The 17,407-nt window shown below is 47.0% G+C and overlaps 1 protein-coding gene across 4 annotated transcripts in view; it reads right to left on the bottom strand.

Moving 5' to 3' along the window:
- AHCYL2 (adenosylhomocysteinase like 2) overlaps positions 1-17,407 on the bottom strand; it is a 1,110,190-nt gene that overhangs the window by 300,265 nt on the left and 792,518 nt on the right. For all 4 annotated transcript variants that reach the window (XM_069629580.1, XM_069629582.1, XM_069629581.1 and 1 more), the window contains one exon: positions 6,911-6,974. In XM_069629580.1, coding sequence (XP_069485681.1) covers positions 6,911-6,974 — 64 coding nt within the window. The remainder of the gene's footprint in view (positions 1-6,910; positions 6,975-17,407) is intronic.

The following is a 17,407-nucleotide window of genomic DNA, read 5'->3' as shown; positions in this document are numbered from 1 at the left end:
GTACTTCCTGTTGGTGCTGGTGGCGAACAGATCCACCTGAGGGGTTCCCCAAAGGGCGAAGATCTCTTGAAGGACTTCCTGAGCTAGCTCCCACTCGTGGGAGACTGCTCTGCCTGCTCAGAGTGTCCGCTGTCAAGGTCTTCTCTCTGGCTAGGTGGACTGCCGATAGAGAGATTCCTTCCTGAATTGCCCAAAACCAGTGCTGCATTGCCTCTCTGCACAGTGGCAGTGACCCTATGGCTCCTCTTTTGTTGAGGTAGTGCATGGCCACCATGCTGTCCGTCATTATCAGGACATTTCTCCCCTGTACTGATGGCAGGAAAGCTTTCAGCGCTAGTCTGATTGCTCTCAGCTCTAATAGGTTGATGTGTAGTCTGGACTCCGATGGAGACCAACGACCGCTGATGGTCAAGTCGTTGGCATGGGCTCCCCACCCCGTGAGTGAGGCGTCTGTGACTACTGTTACCTCCGGCCATGGTTGCCAAAACAGTTCTCCTTTCAAGATGTTCTCTGGATAGGCCCACCACTGAAGGTTGCGGGCTACCTTGTCCGGAATCCGCAGGAGATCTGTCTTTGTCTATGAGAATTGCGACCACTGAGTTCTCAGTGCCCACTGAAGAGATCTCATTCTCAGGCACAAGGAAGATGCAGGATGCCATGAGGCCTAGCAACCTCAAAATGTCAAAGGCTGGGAGAGGTTGGGCATTTTGAAACTTGGTGACCATCTGCAGAATATGTTGAGCCCTCACCTCTGGTGGCGAGGCTTTTCCCAGGGAAGTGTCCAGGACGACTCCAATGAACTGGAGTCTCTATGATGGTATCATCTGTGACTTCTTTAAATTGAGAGAGAAGCCCAGTTTGTGAAGGAAGTGGCAGAGATAATTTATCTGGATCTGAGCTTGTTCCGAAGATATAACTCTGATCAGCCAATCGTCCAGGTAGGGGTAGACGTGGATTCCTTCCCTCCTTAGACTCGCAGCCACTATCGACATTAGCTTGGTGAAGACCCTCGGGCGGAGGTGAGCCCAAATGGCAGAACTCGAAATTGATAATGAGAGCCGCCAATTGCGAACCTCAGGTATCTCCTGTGTTTGAGATGGATTGGCACATGGAAATAAGCATCCCGAAGGTCCAGAGATACCAGCCAGTCCTGGAGCAGGAGGGCCTGAAGGATCGGAGAGAGAGTTACCATCTTGAACTTGTCCTTCCTGAGGAACTTGTTCAATTCTCGAAGTCCAAGATGGGTCTCAGTCCTCCATCCTTTGGTATGAGAAAGTAGGGGGGGTGTACCAGCCCTTGTTCCTCTCCGCTACAGGTACCGGTTCTATGGCACCTTTCTCTAGCAGGTCTACAATTTCCTGCAAGAGGAGCGGGTCTGGAACTTTTAGAGAGCTGTGCCCTGGTGGATGACTGAGGGATGTGTAGAAAGGGTAGGCAGTAACCCAGGGCAACTGTCTCCAATGCCCAAGCATCTGACGTAATAGCCTGCCATTCCGTCAGATGATGAGTTAACCTGCCCCCTACAGGTGTTTTGTGTGAAAAGACCTCCGAGTGGTTTGGGGGCGGCTGATGCAGATGCTGAGGGTAAAGAGGCACCTGTTGCTGCTGCAGCTTTAGTACTTTTGACCCAGTCCACGTCGGGTGGATGATCTTTGGCCTCTTTGAGCCGGCTGTCCTCTGCCTTATCCGAATGCGGAATAATAGCGAAAGGACTTTCCTCTCCCAGAGGTGCCTGAGGGGCGAAAAGGAGTTTGGCGGATTGCAGCTCCTAAAGATTTTGCTGCTGCTTTAGATGTTTGCAACTTTTCCAGACTGTCATCAGCCTTTTTACCGAATAAAGAAGAGACGTCAAAGGGCATATTCGAAAGTCTGGCCTGTACATCTGGAGCAAAGCCAGACTTTCGCAACCACGCATGCCTGCGGATTGTATTACTTGCCGCCATGGCCCTTCTGATACTGTCAGCGGAATCAATGCCAGTTTGAAGAGATTCGCACATGGCATCTTTGCCATCTTGAATGATGTTAAGGAAGGCTTCCCTTTCCTCTCCTTCTGGTATGCAGTCAGCCTCCGATGAAGCACACTCCCACAGTGTGTGACTGAACCTGGCGAGCGTACAGGTGGCGTTGGACTTCAACGCCATACTACAAGCAGAAAATACTTTTTGCCATGAATCGTACCCTTTGTCATCTCTATCCTGTGGGACAGTAGGGTAAGCCCATCTGCTGCTTGATGAAGTTGCCGCTTGAACCACCAGTCTCTCTGGAGTCGGGTGTTTTGATAAATATTCAGGGTCAGCTGCAGCTACCCTATACTTGGCTGACAATCTTTTATTGACTGCAGGGATAACCTCAGGAGTTTCCCAATTTGATGAAATCTTCCTTTGCAAGGCTGTATGGAAGGGGACCACAGGATCCTCCTGTGGACCTTTGTCTAGTATGTCTGTAAGGTCATCCTGTTGAAAAACAGGCAAAGGCGCAGACCAACCCATGAATTCAATAATCCTTGCCATCAGGGTTCTGTAGGGTGTTTCGGCATGTTCTCCTGGGTCTGGTTTGACAAATTCCACTTCTGGGGAAGTGTCCAGCCCACTTGCCTCATGTAATGATTCTTGTAGGTCTTTCAACCTTCTTTCCTCAGAGGTAAAATCCTCTGAAACAGGTTGTGGGGTCCTCTGCAACCCAAAGGGTCTTTCCTGGTCAAAATCCTCCCCTTCTTCATAGATTGAAGATAATACGGGGTACTCTGACCTCGAAAATGGTGTAAAACCCATTTCTAAGGCAGAAGGAGCCAAACTCGTCATTACTGGACGAGAAAACGTCAATGTCGTCGACGCCGATGTGACAAGCTTCGAAGGCGCAGAGAAAGGCGTTGAGAAAACTGGAAGAGGCCTCGAAGAACTCGAGAGGATCGGAATCCTACTTGAGGATGTAGACTACGTTCTCGGCGTTGTGCCCGAGGCTCTTGGTATAACCTTTGGCTGTGAAGTAGCCGTGGTTTTCTCTTTTATCGGCGATGGCGTTGATTCGATCGATGCGTCGAAGAACCCTTCGACAACGGCTTCGATGGCGCCAAAGGGATCTTCGACAACGGCGAAGATGGTGCCTTCTTTCCCGATGGCCCATGGCGCTCTCGGGTGGACTCTTTTGCCGGGTGCAATGACTCCCAGCGTTTCGATTTTTTGGGTTTTTCACCCAGGGTATCACCCTCAGCTGTCCTCGAGGGGGTCGAGGCCGCTTTCTCGAAGACGCTTAGCATTTTCTTCCTGAATTCCTCCCACTCAGCCTGAGAGCTGTGTTTTGTGGGGCCGGAGACCCTTTCTGGGGAAACAGAAGATGATCTTAGACGTCTCTTCTCTGAGTGTCTAGATCTCGACGAGTGGTGGGAGCTACTTCGAGACCTAGAATGGGAATGCTTTTGATGGCGAGGAGACGAATGCCGCGACCGAAGAAAGTTTCGAGGAGGTTTTGACTGACTTACCTCTCTCGAGCTTCCCCGTGCGCTCCTTCAAGGCTTTCGCCGTCATGGACATGCAGTCCTCACACTCCGAACAATGGTGCTCGACTCCCAAGCACCACAAGCAGATCCTGTGAGGATCCGTTATCAACATTTTCTTTCCGCAGTCTTGACATTTTTTGAAGCCGGACCGCGGAGTCGTCGGTTCGGATGAAGAAGCCATCGAGAACGAGTTTGTTTTATCGAGTAAATATAGGAGGTTTTATCTGACTGAACTGAGCAACGATATTCCGAGGCCCCACGAAGTGCAGAAAAACGGAACTGAACAACGAACGCCGCGCGTGGCTATTTATGGGCATGGTGACGTTGGCGCCGATACGGTGGCTGTCGAGGGACATCGTCTCGGCAGACGTCAACGCGCAGCACCCTCTACTGAGAAAACATTTCCGAGGCCAGGTTTTGGCTACTAAAGAAGCATTGTCTTCATGGATAGTGGGAACTGGACAAGGTCTATATCTTTATGAAGAGGCTTCCCTTTGGCATAATCCTGGTCTTCAGTTTAATAATAAGGAGTTGGGTTCAGAGGGGTGTTTTGACTATTGGTGATGTGTGGGGTGCTGCAGGGGTAGGACCTTTTGTGGGGAGAAATTTGGGTTAAGGAACAGGGAAGAAGGTATGATATTTTGGTAACTACTATCAGAACGGAGAGATTTGTTGGGCGCTCCATTTTTGAAGAAACCAGAGAATTTTAATATTCTGGAAATTGGACTCCAAAAAGTGTCTACTTCTATACAGATTATGCAACCAGATGGGCAATGAGGTTGTCATGGACGGAGGAGTTGGGCAGAGAATTTACGCCGAGAGAATGGGAAAAGATTTGGCGAGTGCTGACGACTGCCAAAGTGGATTTGCAATTACGCTATATACATCAAAGGATATTGGGCAGAATATATTGGACCCCAGTACGTATGTGTAAATTGGGATTAGTTGATGATCGGGGTTGTGGGAAAGAACAAAGTACTTTGATACATATGTTATGGTATTATGAAAGAGTGGTGAGTTTTTGGAGGGAGGTTCTTGACAGGGTTTGCTCAAATTTGGGACATTGTTTATCCATGCAATCCCTTAGCGGTCATCTTATTATTGTACAGTGGTGGACGGGATGAGAGTTGGGTGATATCGTGTGGGGTAATCAAAGTTTTGTTGGTGGCAGCCAAACAGGTGTTGAGGGTCTGGAAGACCTGGAAGAAGCCGATGGTGGAGAAATGGATTTTTTTTTTTATTTTTTTTTTTTATTAAATGTTATGTTTGACTTGTCAAACTTTTCATTTTTTTTTTTTTTTCCCGTTTCCTTGTGCTCTTCATGCTAGTACATCATTATTCTGTTTGTTCTTTTACAGTTCTTTGTCGATTTCGATCCAGAATTTGATCACTGTGATGATCAACCAATGGTTGTTTCCTTGGAGCAGTTTTGCCCATCGCTCCTCTGTCGTCATTTGTTGCTCTGAGATTTTGAAGAAGTCTCTAAATATATCACGTTTATTTTTTAGCTCTGGGCACACCATGATTAGATGGAATAGGGTTTCTTGCTCCACTGGGTCTTTACAATAGCGACAGATTGCCGAGATGCTACGTGTTCTATCTATCAATGACAAGTATTCACGCGTGGGTAGGATATTCAGACGAAATCGTAAAAATTATTCGCGAATTTTCACACTGGGAAATTGAAGTAAGTACGCAGGCATCTCATTGATAGCTCTTACTTCCATAGCGGTGTTTAGATGTCTTTTAAATTGCTTCTGATCTTCTGTTGTTCTTATCCAGTCATTTTCTTGTACTTTACGTTTGGCATATTGAGGTCTGTTTCTCAGCATTTCTTCAGTAATGCCTTCGTCTTGCATATTTCGTTTAATCTCGCTTATCCACTTTGTTAACGCTGTAATTTGGAATGCATCTTTTTTATCTTTGAAAATTTCCAGTGATGGGATGTTTTCTTGCGAAATGATTTTTCTATATAGGTCCATTTGTTTCCAAAGTACAATGGATTGAATAGATTGGAGGGCAAGTTCATATCGAATTCTAGATTTCGGCAGAGCAAGGGTTTTCCTCCAGAATATAGCTTCATATCTTGGCCATTTCAATAGGTGTTGATTTATCAACGATTCGCTCGCATAAGTCAGGATTGGAATGACTTTTTGCTTATACAATAGAGTTGTAGGTTTTACTGTATATGCACCATATTTGCAGTGAAAGAATCGGCCTTGTCTTGACAACGATATTGCCTTTTCTTCGATATTTTCTTGCCATTCTTTTTCGTTCTTCGATGGGTTTATTATTACACCTAAATATTTTATGGATTTGGTTGCCAGAATGCTTTTGTGTTCTAGGTAGAGATTTGGAGTCCTTTGCTTCTTAGAGTTTTCAGTTATGAGTTTCATCATTTTGGTTTTTTCTGTGTTGATTTGTAGATCATTTTCCTTCATGAATGTTTGCGTTTTGTTCAGTGTTGTTTGTAGACCTTTCACCGTTTTGTCCAAAATAATAATATCATCGGCAAATATTAAAGTTTGGATAGGTTCACTATTTATCTTCGGTGGATTTGCCGTAGTGTGTTGAATATTTCGTTCAAACTCATAGGTGTAGAGATTGTAGAGGCAAGCAGCTAGTGGACATCCTTGCTTGAGCCCATTCCATGTGAGTATTGGTGCTGTTGCCTTTCCGTCATTTGAGAGGCGAACTCTGATTGACGTATTCGAGTATAGTTGTTGTATGTTTAGATGTTAGAATTTTATCCAGATTTGAAAAAACGATGTATTGTAAACAAAACAAGGAAACCCTTTATGAAGAAATGTGGGGGAACTTTATTGACCTTTATGGAGGATGCTAGATTAGGTTCTGGAGTGGAGTGCATTAGTTTATTAACATTAATATATGGTGAGGGGGTTTGTGTTGTCTATGTGGTTGTTTTGTGTTGTCCTTCTCGTGTGTTGCCATTTGTTTGATACATCTTCCTTTGTTTTAGGTTAGTCTTCAGTTTCATATGGTGGAATACAGATTTATGGTTAGGAATTTTGTTTTATTTTGTTTCCACTGTTATGTATTTTGCAATTCAATGACCTTGGATGTTAATTCGGTTTATTTTAACTTGTTGAAAATGAGAAAAAGTGTTTAAAAATAAAAAAAGAATTAAGAAATGGTGCACACAACCTCTTTTGCCATTATCGACAACAATATTCATAATGGCTGCTTTTACACATCTTTGGTTACTTTCAAACTGACATACTGATAATTAGTTCTGAGACACTTATGTGAAAAGAACACCCACAAAGGATATTGCTACATGGAGTTAAGCGTACAGATGGATCAGTGAGTACAATAGGCCAGTTATATAGGTTGATGCTGGAAATCAGCACCTTCATTAAAAAAAACCTAGCAAATAGAAATAAAGATACATACCTCGCCATAACCACAGACAACCACCTGTTTACCACCGAACATCATGTCTGTTGTCCTCTTGAGCCTGAAAAACAAAAAAGTAGTGAGGACAATAACAGGTTTACATTGAGCAGAGGACATGCATTAACTATTAGGAATGGTATAGCTTCTATGGAAATTCACATCCATTTAATCAAGGAAGAGACTCCACAAAGATTAGAGGCAGTTATAACCAACAATGCCCAAATAGTAAATTACATTCTCATGCTGAGCATGGGCCCTAAAACTTGATGTGACTAATTGTGATCTAGACTGGTTTTCTGAGCAGCTAGGGGACATGGGTCACAGAGAATCTCACCAGAGTGCTGCGGTACAACTGACCTGAGAGGGGTTACCAAATAATAGGGTCTTATGGACCATATATGCAGATTTCATGAGGGATAAACAGAGGTAGACAGTCAGAGAATGGATGAGCGCTTGCAAAACCTAGGCGAGAAGACTCAATCCCCTTTACTGCTATGTCAAGTGAAATGCGCAGAAAACTACCAGGCTTCCCAGGTAGGGTTCACAAATATAGACATACTGGGTTAGTAGCAATGCAGCCAAACCAAACCATTTCTGAACCCCAAAGAACATTTTCAGTGCCTACTGAGTCCTCAAAAAGTAACCTGAATGTCTGCGGTTTGGTGTGAACACCTACACTTAGACACTGTACCCCTTAATGTTAGGATGTTCAGATAATGTTCTAAGAGCACTGCAAGGGTTCCAGAGCAGAAAAGCGGATTATTGCTTCAGAGGAATTTGCAGTACTTACATCTGCTGTTATGTTTTAAGGTTTTATGATCGGGATCCCCCAGGGCTGATTCCATGCCACTTTAAATGGCCAGGATGGCATGAAAATGGACTAGGATAGAATGGGGTTCGAACAGTGAACCGGTTTTAGGTCCCCCTACATTTGAACCATCAGCTTCCGTTTACAAAAATCTTCATTACATCAAAATTGCTCAAAGATTTGTCTTTCTATTCTAAATGCAAGAGATATATGTAGTCAAGTTGAGTCTTCATTTGCAATTTGCTGCTTCAAAGAGTTACTGAAGTAATATGGTTGACAAACAATCAAGGAGGGACTGAATTGGTTTGCCAGCAGGCAGAGTAGACGACGATACATTGACCCAATATATACTTCAGCTTCAGCTTCATGAGAGATGCAAATTTGCAATCTCACTTGAAAGTGAAACATGGCAGGTCAAATCAATCATGGAATTCCCAAATTCCTTGATTCTGGTCAATATACTAAATAGAGGGATGTAATTCAAGAAGACTACCACCAAGGTCTTACTTTAGAAGCCAGAGAACACCCTTATCGCTGCTGAGGAAATCAAGCCATCCAATAAGCCTATGTGCAATACTTTGTGGCAGTTTGCCAAGCAGTGCTCAACTAGTCCAATCCTTCACTGAATCTTTCAGTTTGATTGATCCCTCAAATAAGTACCCCTTTGATATATTCAATAAAAAGCCATAATGGACATCTAAATGAAGTTATAAAAAAGATGAGTCAACAAAACGTCATTGCACTAACATGTATGACTTATTTTCCCCTTGTTCCCTCTCTCCTTGAGAACTTTGAAACACTTGCCTTCTGTATAGGTGCTTTACAAACATTACCATACCATTACCAGACCACTGACAAATTTGCTTAAATGCACGCTTCACTGAAGATAGGTACAGTGTTATGGACTCACACTCCACCAATATTAGGAGGCAGTGCAAGGGGAGGCACCGCAAGTTAAGCCAGAAAGCTGGATTGTAATGATGGTTAAATACTAAATAAGACTGCAGCACATATGAGAAAGCCACATAAAATCAGCACTATTTGATATCAGCCCTTGATGGTTAAAAACTGATTTGTCTTTAAAAAAACAAGTGACTTAAAGTCACATTCCTTGTCGAGCATCATGAGGAAGAAACACCTCTGTGGGATAAGGTGGAGTGGTGCTGGCTGAAGGGGATGAATACTACTTAAATTGGATCTAGAGTCGCTAAGAGAGCCCCTCATTCTTCGGGTTTGAAGCTATCAACAGAGAGTGGTCTTCTGCATTCTATCTTAAAATAGTACAAAAGCCAACCCATCACTTACCCTTAAGTTCTCTGTTGAGCGACAAGTATCTTCGCTCTACTCTAAAGTAAGCTTACAAACAGCCACAGCTACAATTTCTGAGATGCCGTGGATAGGGGCTTTAGACAGATTTCACATGCTTTAGATGGAACACAGAGCAAAGAGTATGCCCTAGTGAGCATAAAGGAATTATACTGCTAGCAAAAAAAAAAGAAAAGAAAAAAAACGTAACTGGTATGCTGTGATTGAGTAACTGCAAAAAAAAAAAAAAGCCCAATTACTTTGCACTACCTTACTATTATGCTTAGGATGATATGTTGAAAAACCGCTAATGGATAAAGTGTGCCTAAAACACAATGGGGCAATTAATCCAATATGAAATCGAAATGAGTAAAGCATAAAGTATAAAAGTGAGACCGACAAGATATAGTTTCAAAAGGTTACTTTCAAGTAGTTTGTCATGTTATCTATGCACTTATTGTTCTGTAACGATGCAACAGCAATTGGTCTCACTTAAAATAAAATAAAAAAATAAAATCAGGATTTATATTGCAAGTCCCATTTAGTTGAAATGTATTAATGTTTCTCAGGTCAGTCTCTCACCATGTCAAGAGCCATATTCGCTTTGCCCAAGGGGGGTGAGAGGGACTGCCAGACTGAGGAAGTGGGAGAGGGGGGCCTTGCCTTGAGCAAAGTGCACTTTCGGATTTACACTGATTTAGTGTCTGAAGGAGTCCGTCAAAAATAGGGGTCCAATATCTTGCTTATGGGCTGTACTTTGTATGGTTTAATCCAAATCTTTTTTTTGCTTCAGCACGGATATCTGGCTGCAAAGGGATCCCAGATGTATCCAGTCTGTCAGAAAACCTGTTTCTACAGGTGGGGCCTCTGGTAAGGCCAGCTCTAGGAAATCCACTATGTCCACTATTCTCTCGTGTTAAATCCAGATAGAATAAAGATTCTCAACATGCCTCTTCTTCACTATCATCTGCTGACACCTTGAGTTCTGCGGGTGCTTGTCTGAGGATCGAACAACCCCAGCTAGCCCAAAAGGCTATTTTGATGGGGCTTCCGCAGGATTCTGCACCTGTCCCCCCTCTTACCACAGCTGGAGGATCTCTCACAGGATGTCTTTAAGGAATCCTCTCATGCCTAGTCCGGTCACAAAGCACTTGAACCTTGTCATTATGGATATATCCAGTGCGCCGGGAGGCATTCTCTGGCCTGTTCCATCATGCAACTGGGTGGCTTGTAGCAGTGATTGTGTGCTCTCTCCAGCTGCATACGGGTGTGCGTGCACAGGGTGCCAGTAGGGCACACCATTTTATTGCTCCCAAAAAGTGCATTTCACCCCAAAAGTGGCTGAAATTAATGTGCTGCCTGTTTGGGTGGTGGAATAACGGGCACGCACTACCGTGGGTGCCATTGCATCCCCAGTTGTGGCTGGATCAGAGGCTGAAACACAAGGGTGTTCCATTTCCATGCACACAGCATTGTTTCAGAAGCTGAGACATGTCTATTTGCGTTGTTCCTCCGTCCTCATGCAGGCCCAAGTTTGAGGATACTGGTGGTTCCACAGGCTCCACGCAAGGCATGAGCGCAGCTCCCTGCTGAGTGAGTCGGCAATGGTGTTTTCTATTCCTGCCAAGTAGAAGGGAACCAGAAACATCCCCTGGCCGACGGCCCAGTGCTACAGATCCTGGGCCTCCTTGGATAGGGCTGGGGATCTGGTGCCTCCCTGCTTCCGTATCTAGAACATCGTGGTGGTGTTGTCGGTGAAGATCCTCACCACTTTGTCCTTGAGGGACGGAAGGAACGTCTTGAGCGCCCAGAACACTGCTCGGAGCTCCAGAATGTTGATGTGGAGAGACCTCTCCTCCGGGAGCCAAAGGCCTCTTGCGTGGAGATCTCTGGTGTGGGCCACCCAACCCTCCAGAGAGGCGTCCGTCGTCACAGTCTCCTGAAAAGCCGGGGTCTGAAAGTCTGTGCCTGTAGTGAGGTACGCACGGGTACCCCACCATAGGATCGTTCGACGGAACTCCTCGTCGAGAGGGATCCTGTCTTCGAAGCAGCCCGTCGCCTGACACCAGCGGGCATCCGAAGTCTGCAAAGGGGTACAATGTAGATGCATGAAGACATCATCCCGAGGAGGGACTTGATGGACCTCACCCTGGCCACGTCCATGGCTAGCAGGCGCTGCACCTTGCCCAGAATGGCCTTCGTCCTCTCCTCCGACAGAGAGGCCAATTGCCCCACTGTATCGAGCTTCGCTCCCAGAAACAGTGCTACTTGCGACGGAACCAGGTGGGATTTGGGGTAGTTGATGGCGAATCCCAGTTCCGTGAGCAGCCGGACGGTCCTCGAAGTGTGTTCGACGGCGAGTTCTCTTGTCCATGACCGGATTAGCCAGTCGTCCAGGTAGGGGTAGACGTGGATCCCCTGCAGGCGCAGCCAGGCCGCCACTGGTGCCAGGCACTTGGTGAATACCCTGGGTGCCGACTTTAATCCGAACAGCAGGGCTCTGAATTGGTAGTGGCGTCCCTGAACCACGAACCTGAGAAACTCCGTGTCCTTTTAGAATGGGGTTGTGGAAGTAAGCATCCTCCAGGTCCAACGACGATAGGAAGTCGCCCTCCTCCAGCTGTTCCAGCACATGCTGGAGGGTGACCATCCTGAATTTCTGCGCCTTGATGTACTTGTTTAACCGAAGCAGGCCCAGGATGGGGCGCCAACCGCCTGTCTTCTTTCTGACGAGGAAGTACCTTGAGTACACTCCGGAGCCCCGGAGCCTCCTGGGGGATGAGCTCGATGGCACCTTTCTTGAGCATCGCCCTTACCTCAAACAGCAGTTGAGGGACGCGATTCTCCTTCCTGGCCACGGGAGGAATGCGAGGACACTTCTTTTGGAATCCCAGCGAGTGCCCGTTGGCCAGGGAGTCCAGCACCCAACGGTCGGTGGAGATGGACTCCCACACGCTGACGAACTTCGTCAGCCAGCCTCCCACTGGGGTGCTTCGGTGGAGGCCCGACGCCACGGCCGGTTCAGTCTTGCTTGGAGGAGGCCTTGCCGCCTTGGCCTCTGACGACGACGGCGGGATCCCCCTTGCTTGCCGCAACCTCTGTAGGCCTCCTGGGACGAGGAGCGGGCTGCCTGGCGGTATGTAGAAGAGCCACCGCTGGATCCCTTGGAGGCACCCTGTCTGCCTCTGGAGCTCCGAAAGGGCCATCGTTAGTACCCCTAGGGCCCGGGCCGTCTCAGAGTCGGTCTTGATGGCCTGGAGCGACTCGTCCACCGTCTTTCCAAAAAGGTTGTTGCCGTTGAACGGCATAGCCAACACTCTGGTCTGGATGTCCTAGCGAAGGTCCGTCGCCTTGAGCCATCCTCGTCGTTGGAGGCAAACCCCGTTGCCCAGTTGGCGAAATCCGGTATCGGCAATGTCTGTTGCCACTGTTATGGCGTGATCCGCAACACCTTTCCTTCCTGCAGAATTTGTAGGGCCTCCGCCCTCTTGTCGTCCGGTAGGAAGTCTAGCAGGGGAGCCATCTTGAACCAAAGCTCCCTGTCGTAGCGGGCCACGATCGCTAAGGCATTGGCCGCCTTAATCGTCGTTGCCGCCGACGAGATGACTTGTTGTCCCATGGAGTCCAACTTCTTGCCCTCGCTGTCCGGCGGGGGAAGTGGAAGTCGAAGCCCTGAGGCACAAGGGGGCAGCATCGGGGACTCAGTACTTCTTCTCATACCTGTCCCTCTTGGCGGGTGTTGTGGAAGGGTTCTTGAGGATAGCTAGCCCCTCGTCCCAGATGTCGTCGAGCAACGGCACCGCAAGGACCGTCTTCCTCTTGGCCTCTCGTCGTTGGTAAAGACACCCTTCCTTTTTCGGTTCTTCAGGGCAGAGCTGGAAGAGCTTGGATGCCCTGGTTATCATGGCGTGAAAGGAGCCAATTTCGTCGGGTGGTGAAGCCCAAGGGGGGGCGGGGAGGGGGATGTGATGACGGGGATGTCCGTTGCGTCATCGCCGCAGTCGTCCGTCCCAGTCGCTGTATCAGTCACCGTATCCTCTCTAGGGTCCGGTGAGGGGGGGATGAGGGGTCCACAGGCCTCGCGGGCACGAAGGGAGGAGCGGGGTGGACTCTCCTCCGCTTGTTCGGAGGGCTTCCCGACAGGCCTGGTTCTGGATCCTCCGTCGGGGTCCGTGGTAACCACGTCCTTATCTCAGTACATAAGGATTGGATCGCCAACAAAATGGCCGCCGAGCTATCCTGGGGCTAGCAGGTAATGGCTGCGACGGACGGGATGGCTGCTCCACTGGGCCCTCTTCGTCGCCATCTTCGATCACATCAGTGGGAACCGTCCCCTGGGATCGAACCTTCTCGTTGAGGCCTATGAACCTCTCGTTGAGGCCCTTCCCGGTTTCCACCAGATCCTCCTCAGAAGCTGATTCCGAGTCTGTAGTGGCCATCGCCCCCCCCCTCTTTTTCCGCTGGGGTCTTAACGATGGGCTGGAAAGAGGATTCCCTCTGCGGTGGCAGGGATACTCTGGGCCCAGAGGCCGTTTCCACTGGCGTAGTCTCAGCCGGCTTCGCCAGGGTCGCAGCGACCACTTCGATAGAGGCCTTTGCCAGCTGGATCAAAGCCCTCACCACCTTAGGTGCGTCCTGAGCCTTCGCCTTGGGGGGGAGGGGGAGGAGCGTCAGCAGCGCCTCGCTCCCCCTCGGGTCCCTTCGAGATTGACTGGGGCCGCTCCAGCAGCCTACCCGGGTTCACGGACTTCCTCTTCCCCGAACCAGAGCGCTGGCTCGTGGTTGAACATGCCGGTGAAGTCGCACCCTGCCTGGCAGCCGAAGAGCCCGACCTTTCGGCACTCCCGGTGACCGCGGACTCGCGGTGCTTGGCCTTCTGTTGGGCCCCTGTCGCCGGGGCGCCCTCACAGGACTTATAAGCCCGCTCAGACTTTTTCTTTGCCTTCTCAGCTGCTGTGCCCTTCTCCAGCCAGGCGGCAAGGCGGGAACGACGATCTTGTTTGGTCCGTTCCGAAAGGTTCTTGCAGAACGCACACTCCTCCACGTGCGTCTTGTCCTCATGAAGGCAGTAGAGACATCGCGAATGCTCGTCCTCGAAAACATTTTGTAATCCGCATCCAGGGCAGCACCTGAACAGCTTGGATCCGGGCGTCGAGCTTCCCTTGTCCTGGGCCATGTCCGTTGAGGTAGGCCGCAGATCTTCCGGAATCCTCCAAGAAGCGTAAACTCGATGAAAACTTCACCCTTGAGGGGCGTAGAAGAATTCCGAAATGGGTCCCAGTTATCGGAAGTAGAAACGGTGGAGCTTGAGGCTCGATTAAACCAAAAAAATGAGAAAATCTCCTGAAAAAGCGTGAAAACACAGCAAAAACGAGAGCTAAAGCACGAGGACTCCCAACACTTGAACGTGCGGTAAAAATCTGAGGATGGCTGCCAGAGGCGGGGCTTACGGAGAGGGCAGTCATTGGCTGGGGGCAGTATGACCCGGAGATCAGTGATTGGTTACTACTAAGAAAGAGATCAGAAACGGAACTGATACTCATTTTTTCTTTACCGAGGATTCCCAGCCTGACGGGGAATATTCATGAGCATGTGAATCCATGCCAGACCCCATGCTGGAGAAATTGAATACCAAATGAATGGAACTTTACAATTACATGAAAATAATGCTTACTGCATACCGAATTCAATGAAACAATGTTTCTTGAACGCTCAATTGAAGGAAGCTTAGCAAATTAAACAAAACAAATGTTAAATGAATATCTAACTGAACAGAACTTTAAAAACAGTAAAACTCATGCATACTGAATGCCGCACTGAAGGAACTTTGCAATTAAGCGTCCTGAATGCTAAGTTAACACAGAATTACCTGAAACCCTGAAATTTAGCATTTTAAGTGTTACATGGAATAAACCAAGTGAACCAAATACATATTCCCAATGCCCAGGGGAAAACAAATTACAAAAAAGGGCACAAGAGTGACAGTCGTAAGGAGGTGGGTGTAAGTAAAACACCCTCAACAGAACTTCAGTAAATAACTGCAGAGTGACAAGGCCAAAGACTGGAAAGGGTGCGCGACAACTGATGGCAGAGGCAAGAGGCTGTTAAGAAAAGCCAGAAGATTGAAAAGATATACATCGAAGCCAAGAGTCAGAGATACTGGTTGCCCGACTTGTGATGGGTGGACCGTTTGGTCCGACGACTGTGCCTAGACCAGTGAGCCCTACATGGAAACTTAGACATTGTGATTATAAAGAAACTCTTGGGGAAGGGAAATCCGAGACTTGAGGTACTGCATTGAGTGGTCTTGAGAACACAGCCTCAGGACCTTTTTGTTTTCTATGAATTGTGCTGCTTGAAACTTGGGGAAGGGAACCCCGAGAACTGGTATGGCACTAGAGCACCTTAAACTGAAGAAAGATAATCTTCAGTCTTTTTTGTGGAACTTTTTTCATACTTGGGGGAGGGGAGCACAAAGTATTGCAAGGAATTTTAACTCCAAGTTCCAGTATTCAGTGAATCAATGCCATATCTTCCCAATGGCCCGCTCATCTGGAGCTTCTCACTGTAATCACTGTAATCGCCACCTTCCATGTTTAGCTAGGTACATGCTCTACTCCATCTACTGGCGAAGTCCTCGTTTCCCCTCCTGTCTGGAAGCTGTAAACATCTTTCCACTCAAAGCTTGCTTCCCAGGCTCTTTCCGACACTCTCCTTCTGGTTGATTGCACATCTCAGTCAAACTTCCTGGTGGCTCCAAGTTTCCGGTATCTGGCTTCCTGCCACTCCACTCTTGGGATCTCAGGAGTGCCCTCTTCTCAGGAGCTCTGGTCCTTGACTTGATCTCTTTCTCACTGCTGCTCACAAGCGCTAGGCTCGACATCGATTATTTGGTCTCTCCATGAAATCACAGCTTCTTAGTGCTCTGTGGCATGCCAGTGTACAAAGGAAATACTGACTCATTTAGGGACATTCTTTGTTCTCCAAATCTTTATCTTGTCCACAGCTCTGAGAGACTCCCAGAAATTAACCTGTGCATTACTGCATGTTGGTACTGTTTCTTATCGGTGTACTGAGGATAGGAAAGCAACTTCCTCACAATGGCAGAGGGAGTAGAAATGGCACAATTCTTAAACTCTCGCTATGAAAATTGTTTAGAGTTATGTTGCACACTTGGGCATCCGCCTCAATTCAACAGTGGCTCAGAAAGGGGTGAACAGTCCTATGTTGTTGCCTTACTTCCTCATTTGAGCACTATACCGAACTAGGCCTCAGGGACCACCTTACCTCATGTGCAATGAACCCTGGACTTACTTTGGTAACAAATGCAGGGGACAATCCATCTCGACTGGGGCACCCATAAAAAGGTACGGAGTAAGAAAACATTTCTTGGAACAGAATATGCCTTTTGTCTTGTTTATATAAAAACCCTCTTTTCAGATCCAGCTTATGTGGGAAAGCACAGCTGGAGATGTTGGACATTGGAAGAAAACACGCTGATTGGAATATTAATGTGGAAATCAAATTACTTTGAGGTAAAAAGGGAGCATGACTATGCACATCTACTTTGTGCAAAACCATATGCAATTCCTTAATCGACAGTGCCCAAGGCTCACCAACCTTCCTTATACAAAGAATAGCTAAGAGGAAAGCCAACTTCAATGTTATAAACTTCTATCAACTCTGCCAGGAAGCAGGATGTGGCTAATGTGGAGTTATTCAGCAATTTATGGACTCAGAGTGCGAGACTTCTGAAATGGGGCAAAGGATTAGAGTAGTTGCTTTGGCCACATTTAGGAGTGTGTTAAATTCCCTATCAGCACATTTCATTATATCGTGAGGTACAAGATCATGGTAGGGGTAGTTCTGTATTTTAATATAATATTAATTTCTTTCTTTTTGGAATCTTACCGCTCAATGTTTTCCTCAACGCAGTTTTTTACACCAAGGCAAGATGACGGCAGTTCAGAGGTTAAAGCATTGCATGAAGGTTTCAGGTGTTAGCTCAACGTCTGCTGTATGAAGTAGCCAACCACCTTTTATTGGTTCCCAGATAGGTGAACAGTCACTTCACTTTCGGAAGAGAAAAGCAACAAAACTAATGGATATTACTATAATGAATTTTCTGAACAGTATTTTATGGGACTCATTCACCTTATTTTAAAGATTAATTATATTGCAGCATTTTTTCTGAATTGTATGTCTTATGTTTTACTTTTTTTCCTTTCTTTTGCCATTTCATGTGATTTTATCGTGTTTTGCTAGTAGTTTTACTGTGTTGAAACTAAGTCACACAAATACAAATAAATGAAAAGCAACAAAACACTATTTGGAATCTGCTAATGCCGTTTTGCTCCTGAGCAGCTCATTTGACCCGCCAT

This window comes from Ambystoma mexicanum, chromosome 12 (genome assembly GCF_040938575.1).
Source record: "Ambystoma mexicanum isolate Mex_15411 chromosome 12, UKY_AmexF1_1, whole genome shotgun sequence".
Lineage (NCBI taxonomy): Eukaryota > Metazoa > Chordata > Amphibia > Caudata > Ambystomatidae > Ambystoma > Ambystoma mexicanum.
Note: the sequence above shows the minus strand (reverse complement) of the source record. Positions and strands in the feature narration are given on the sequence as shown.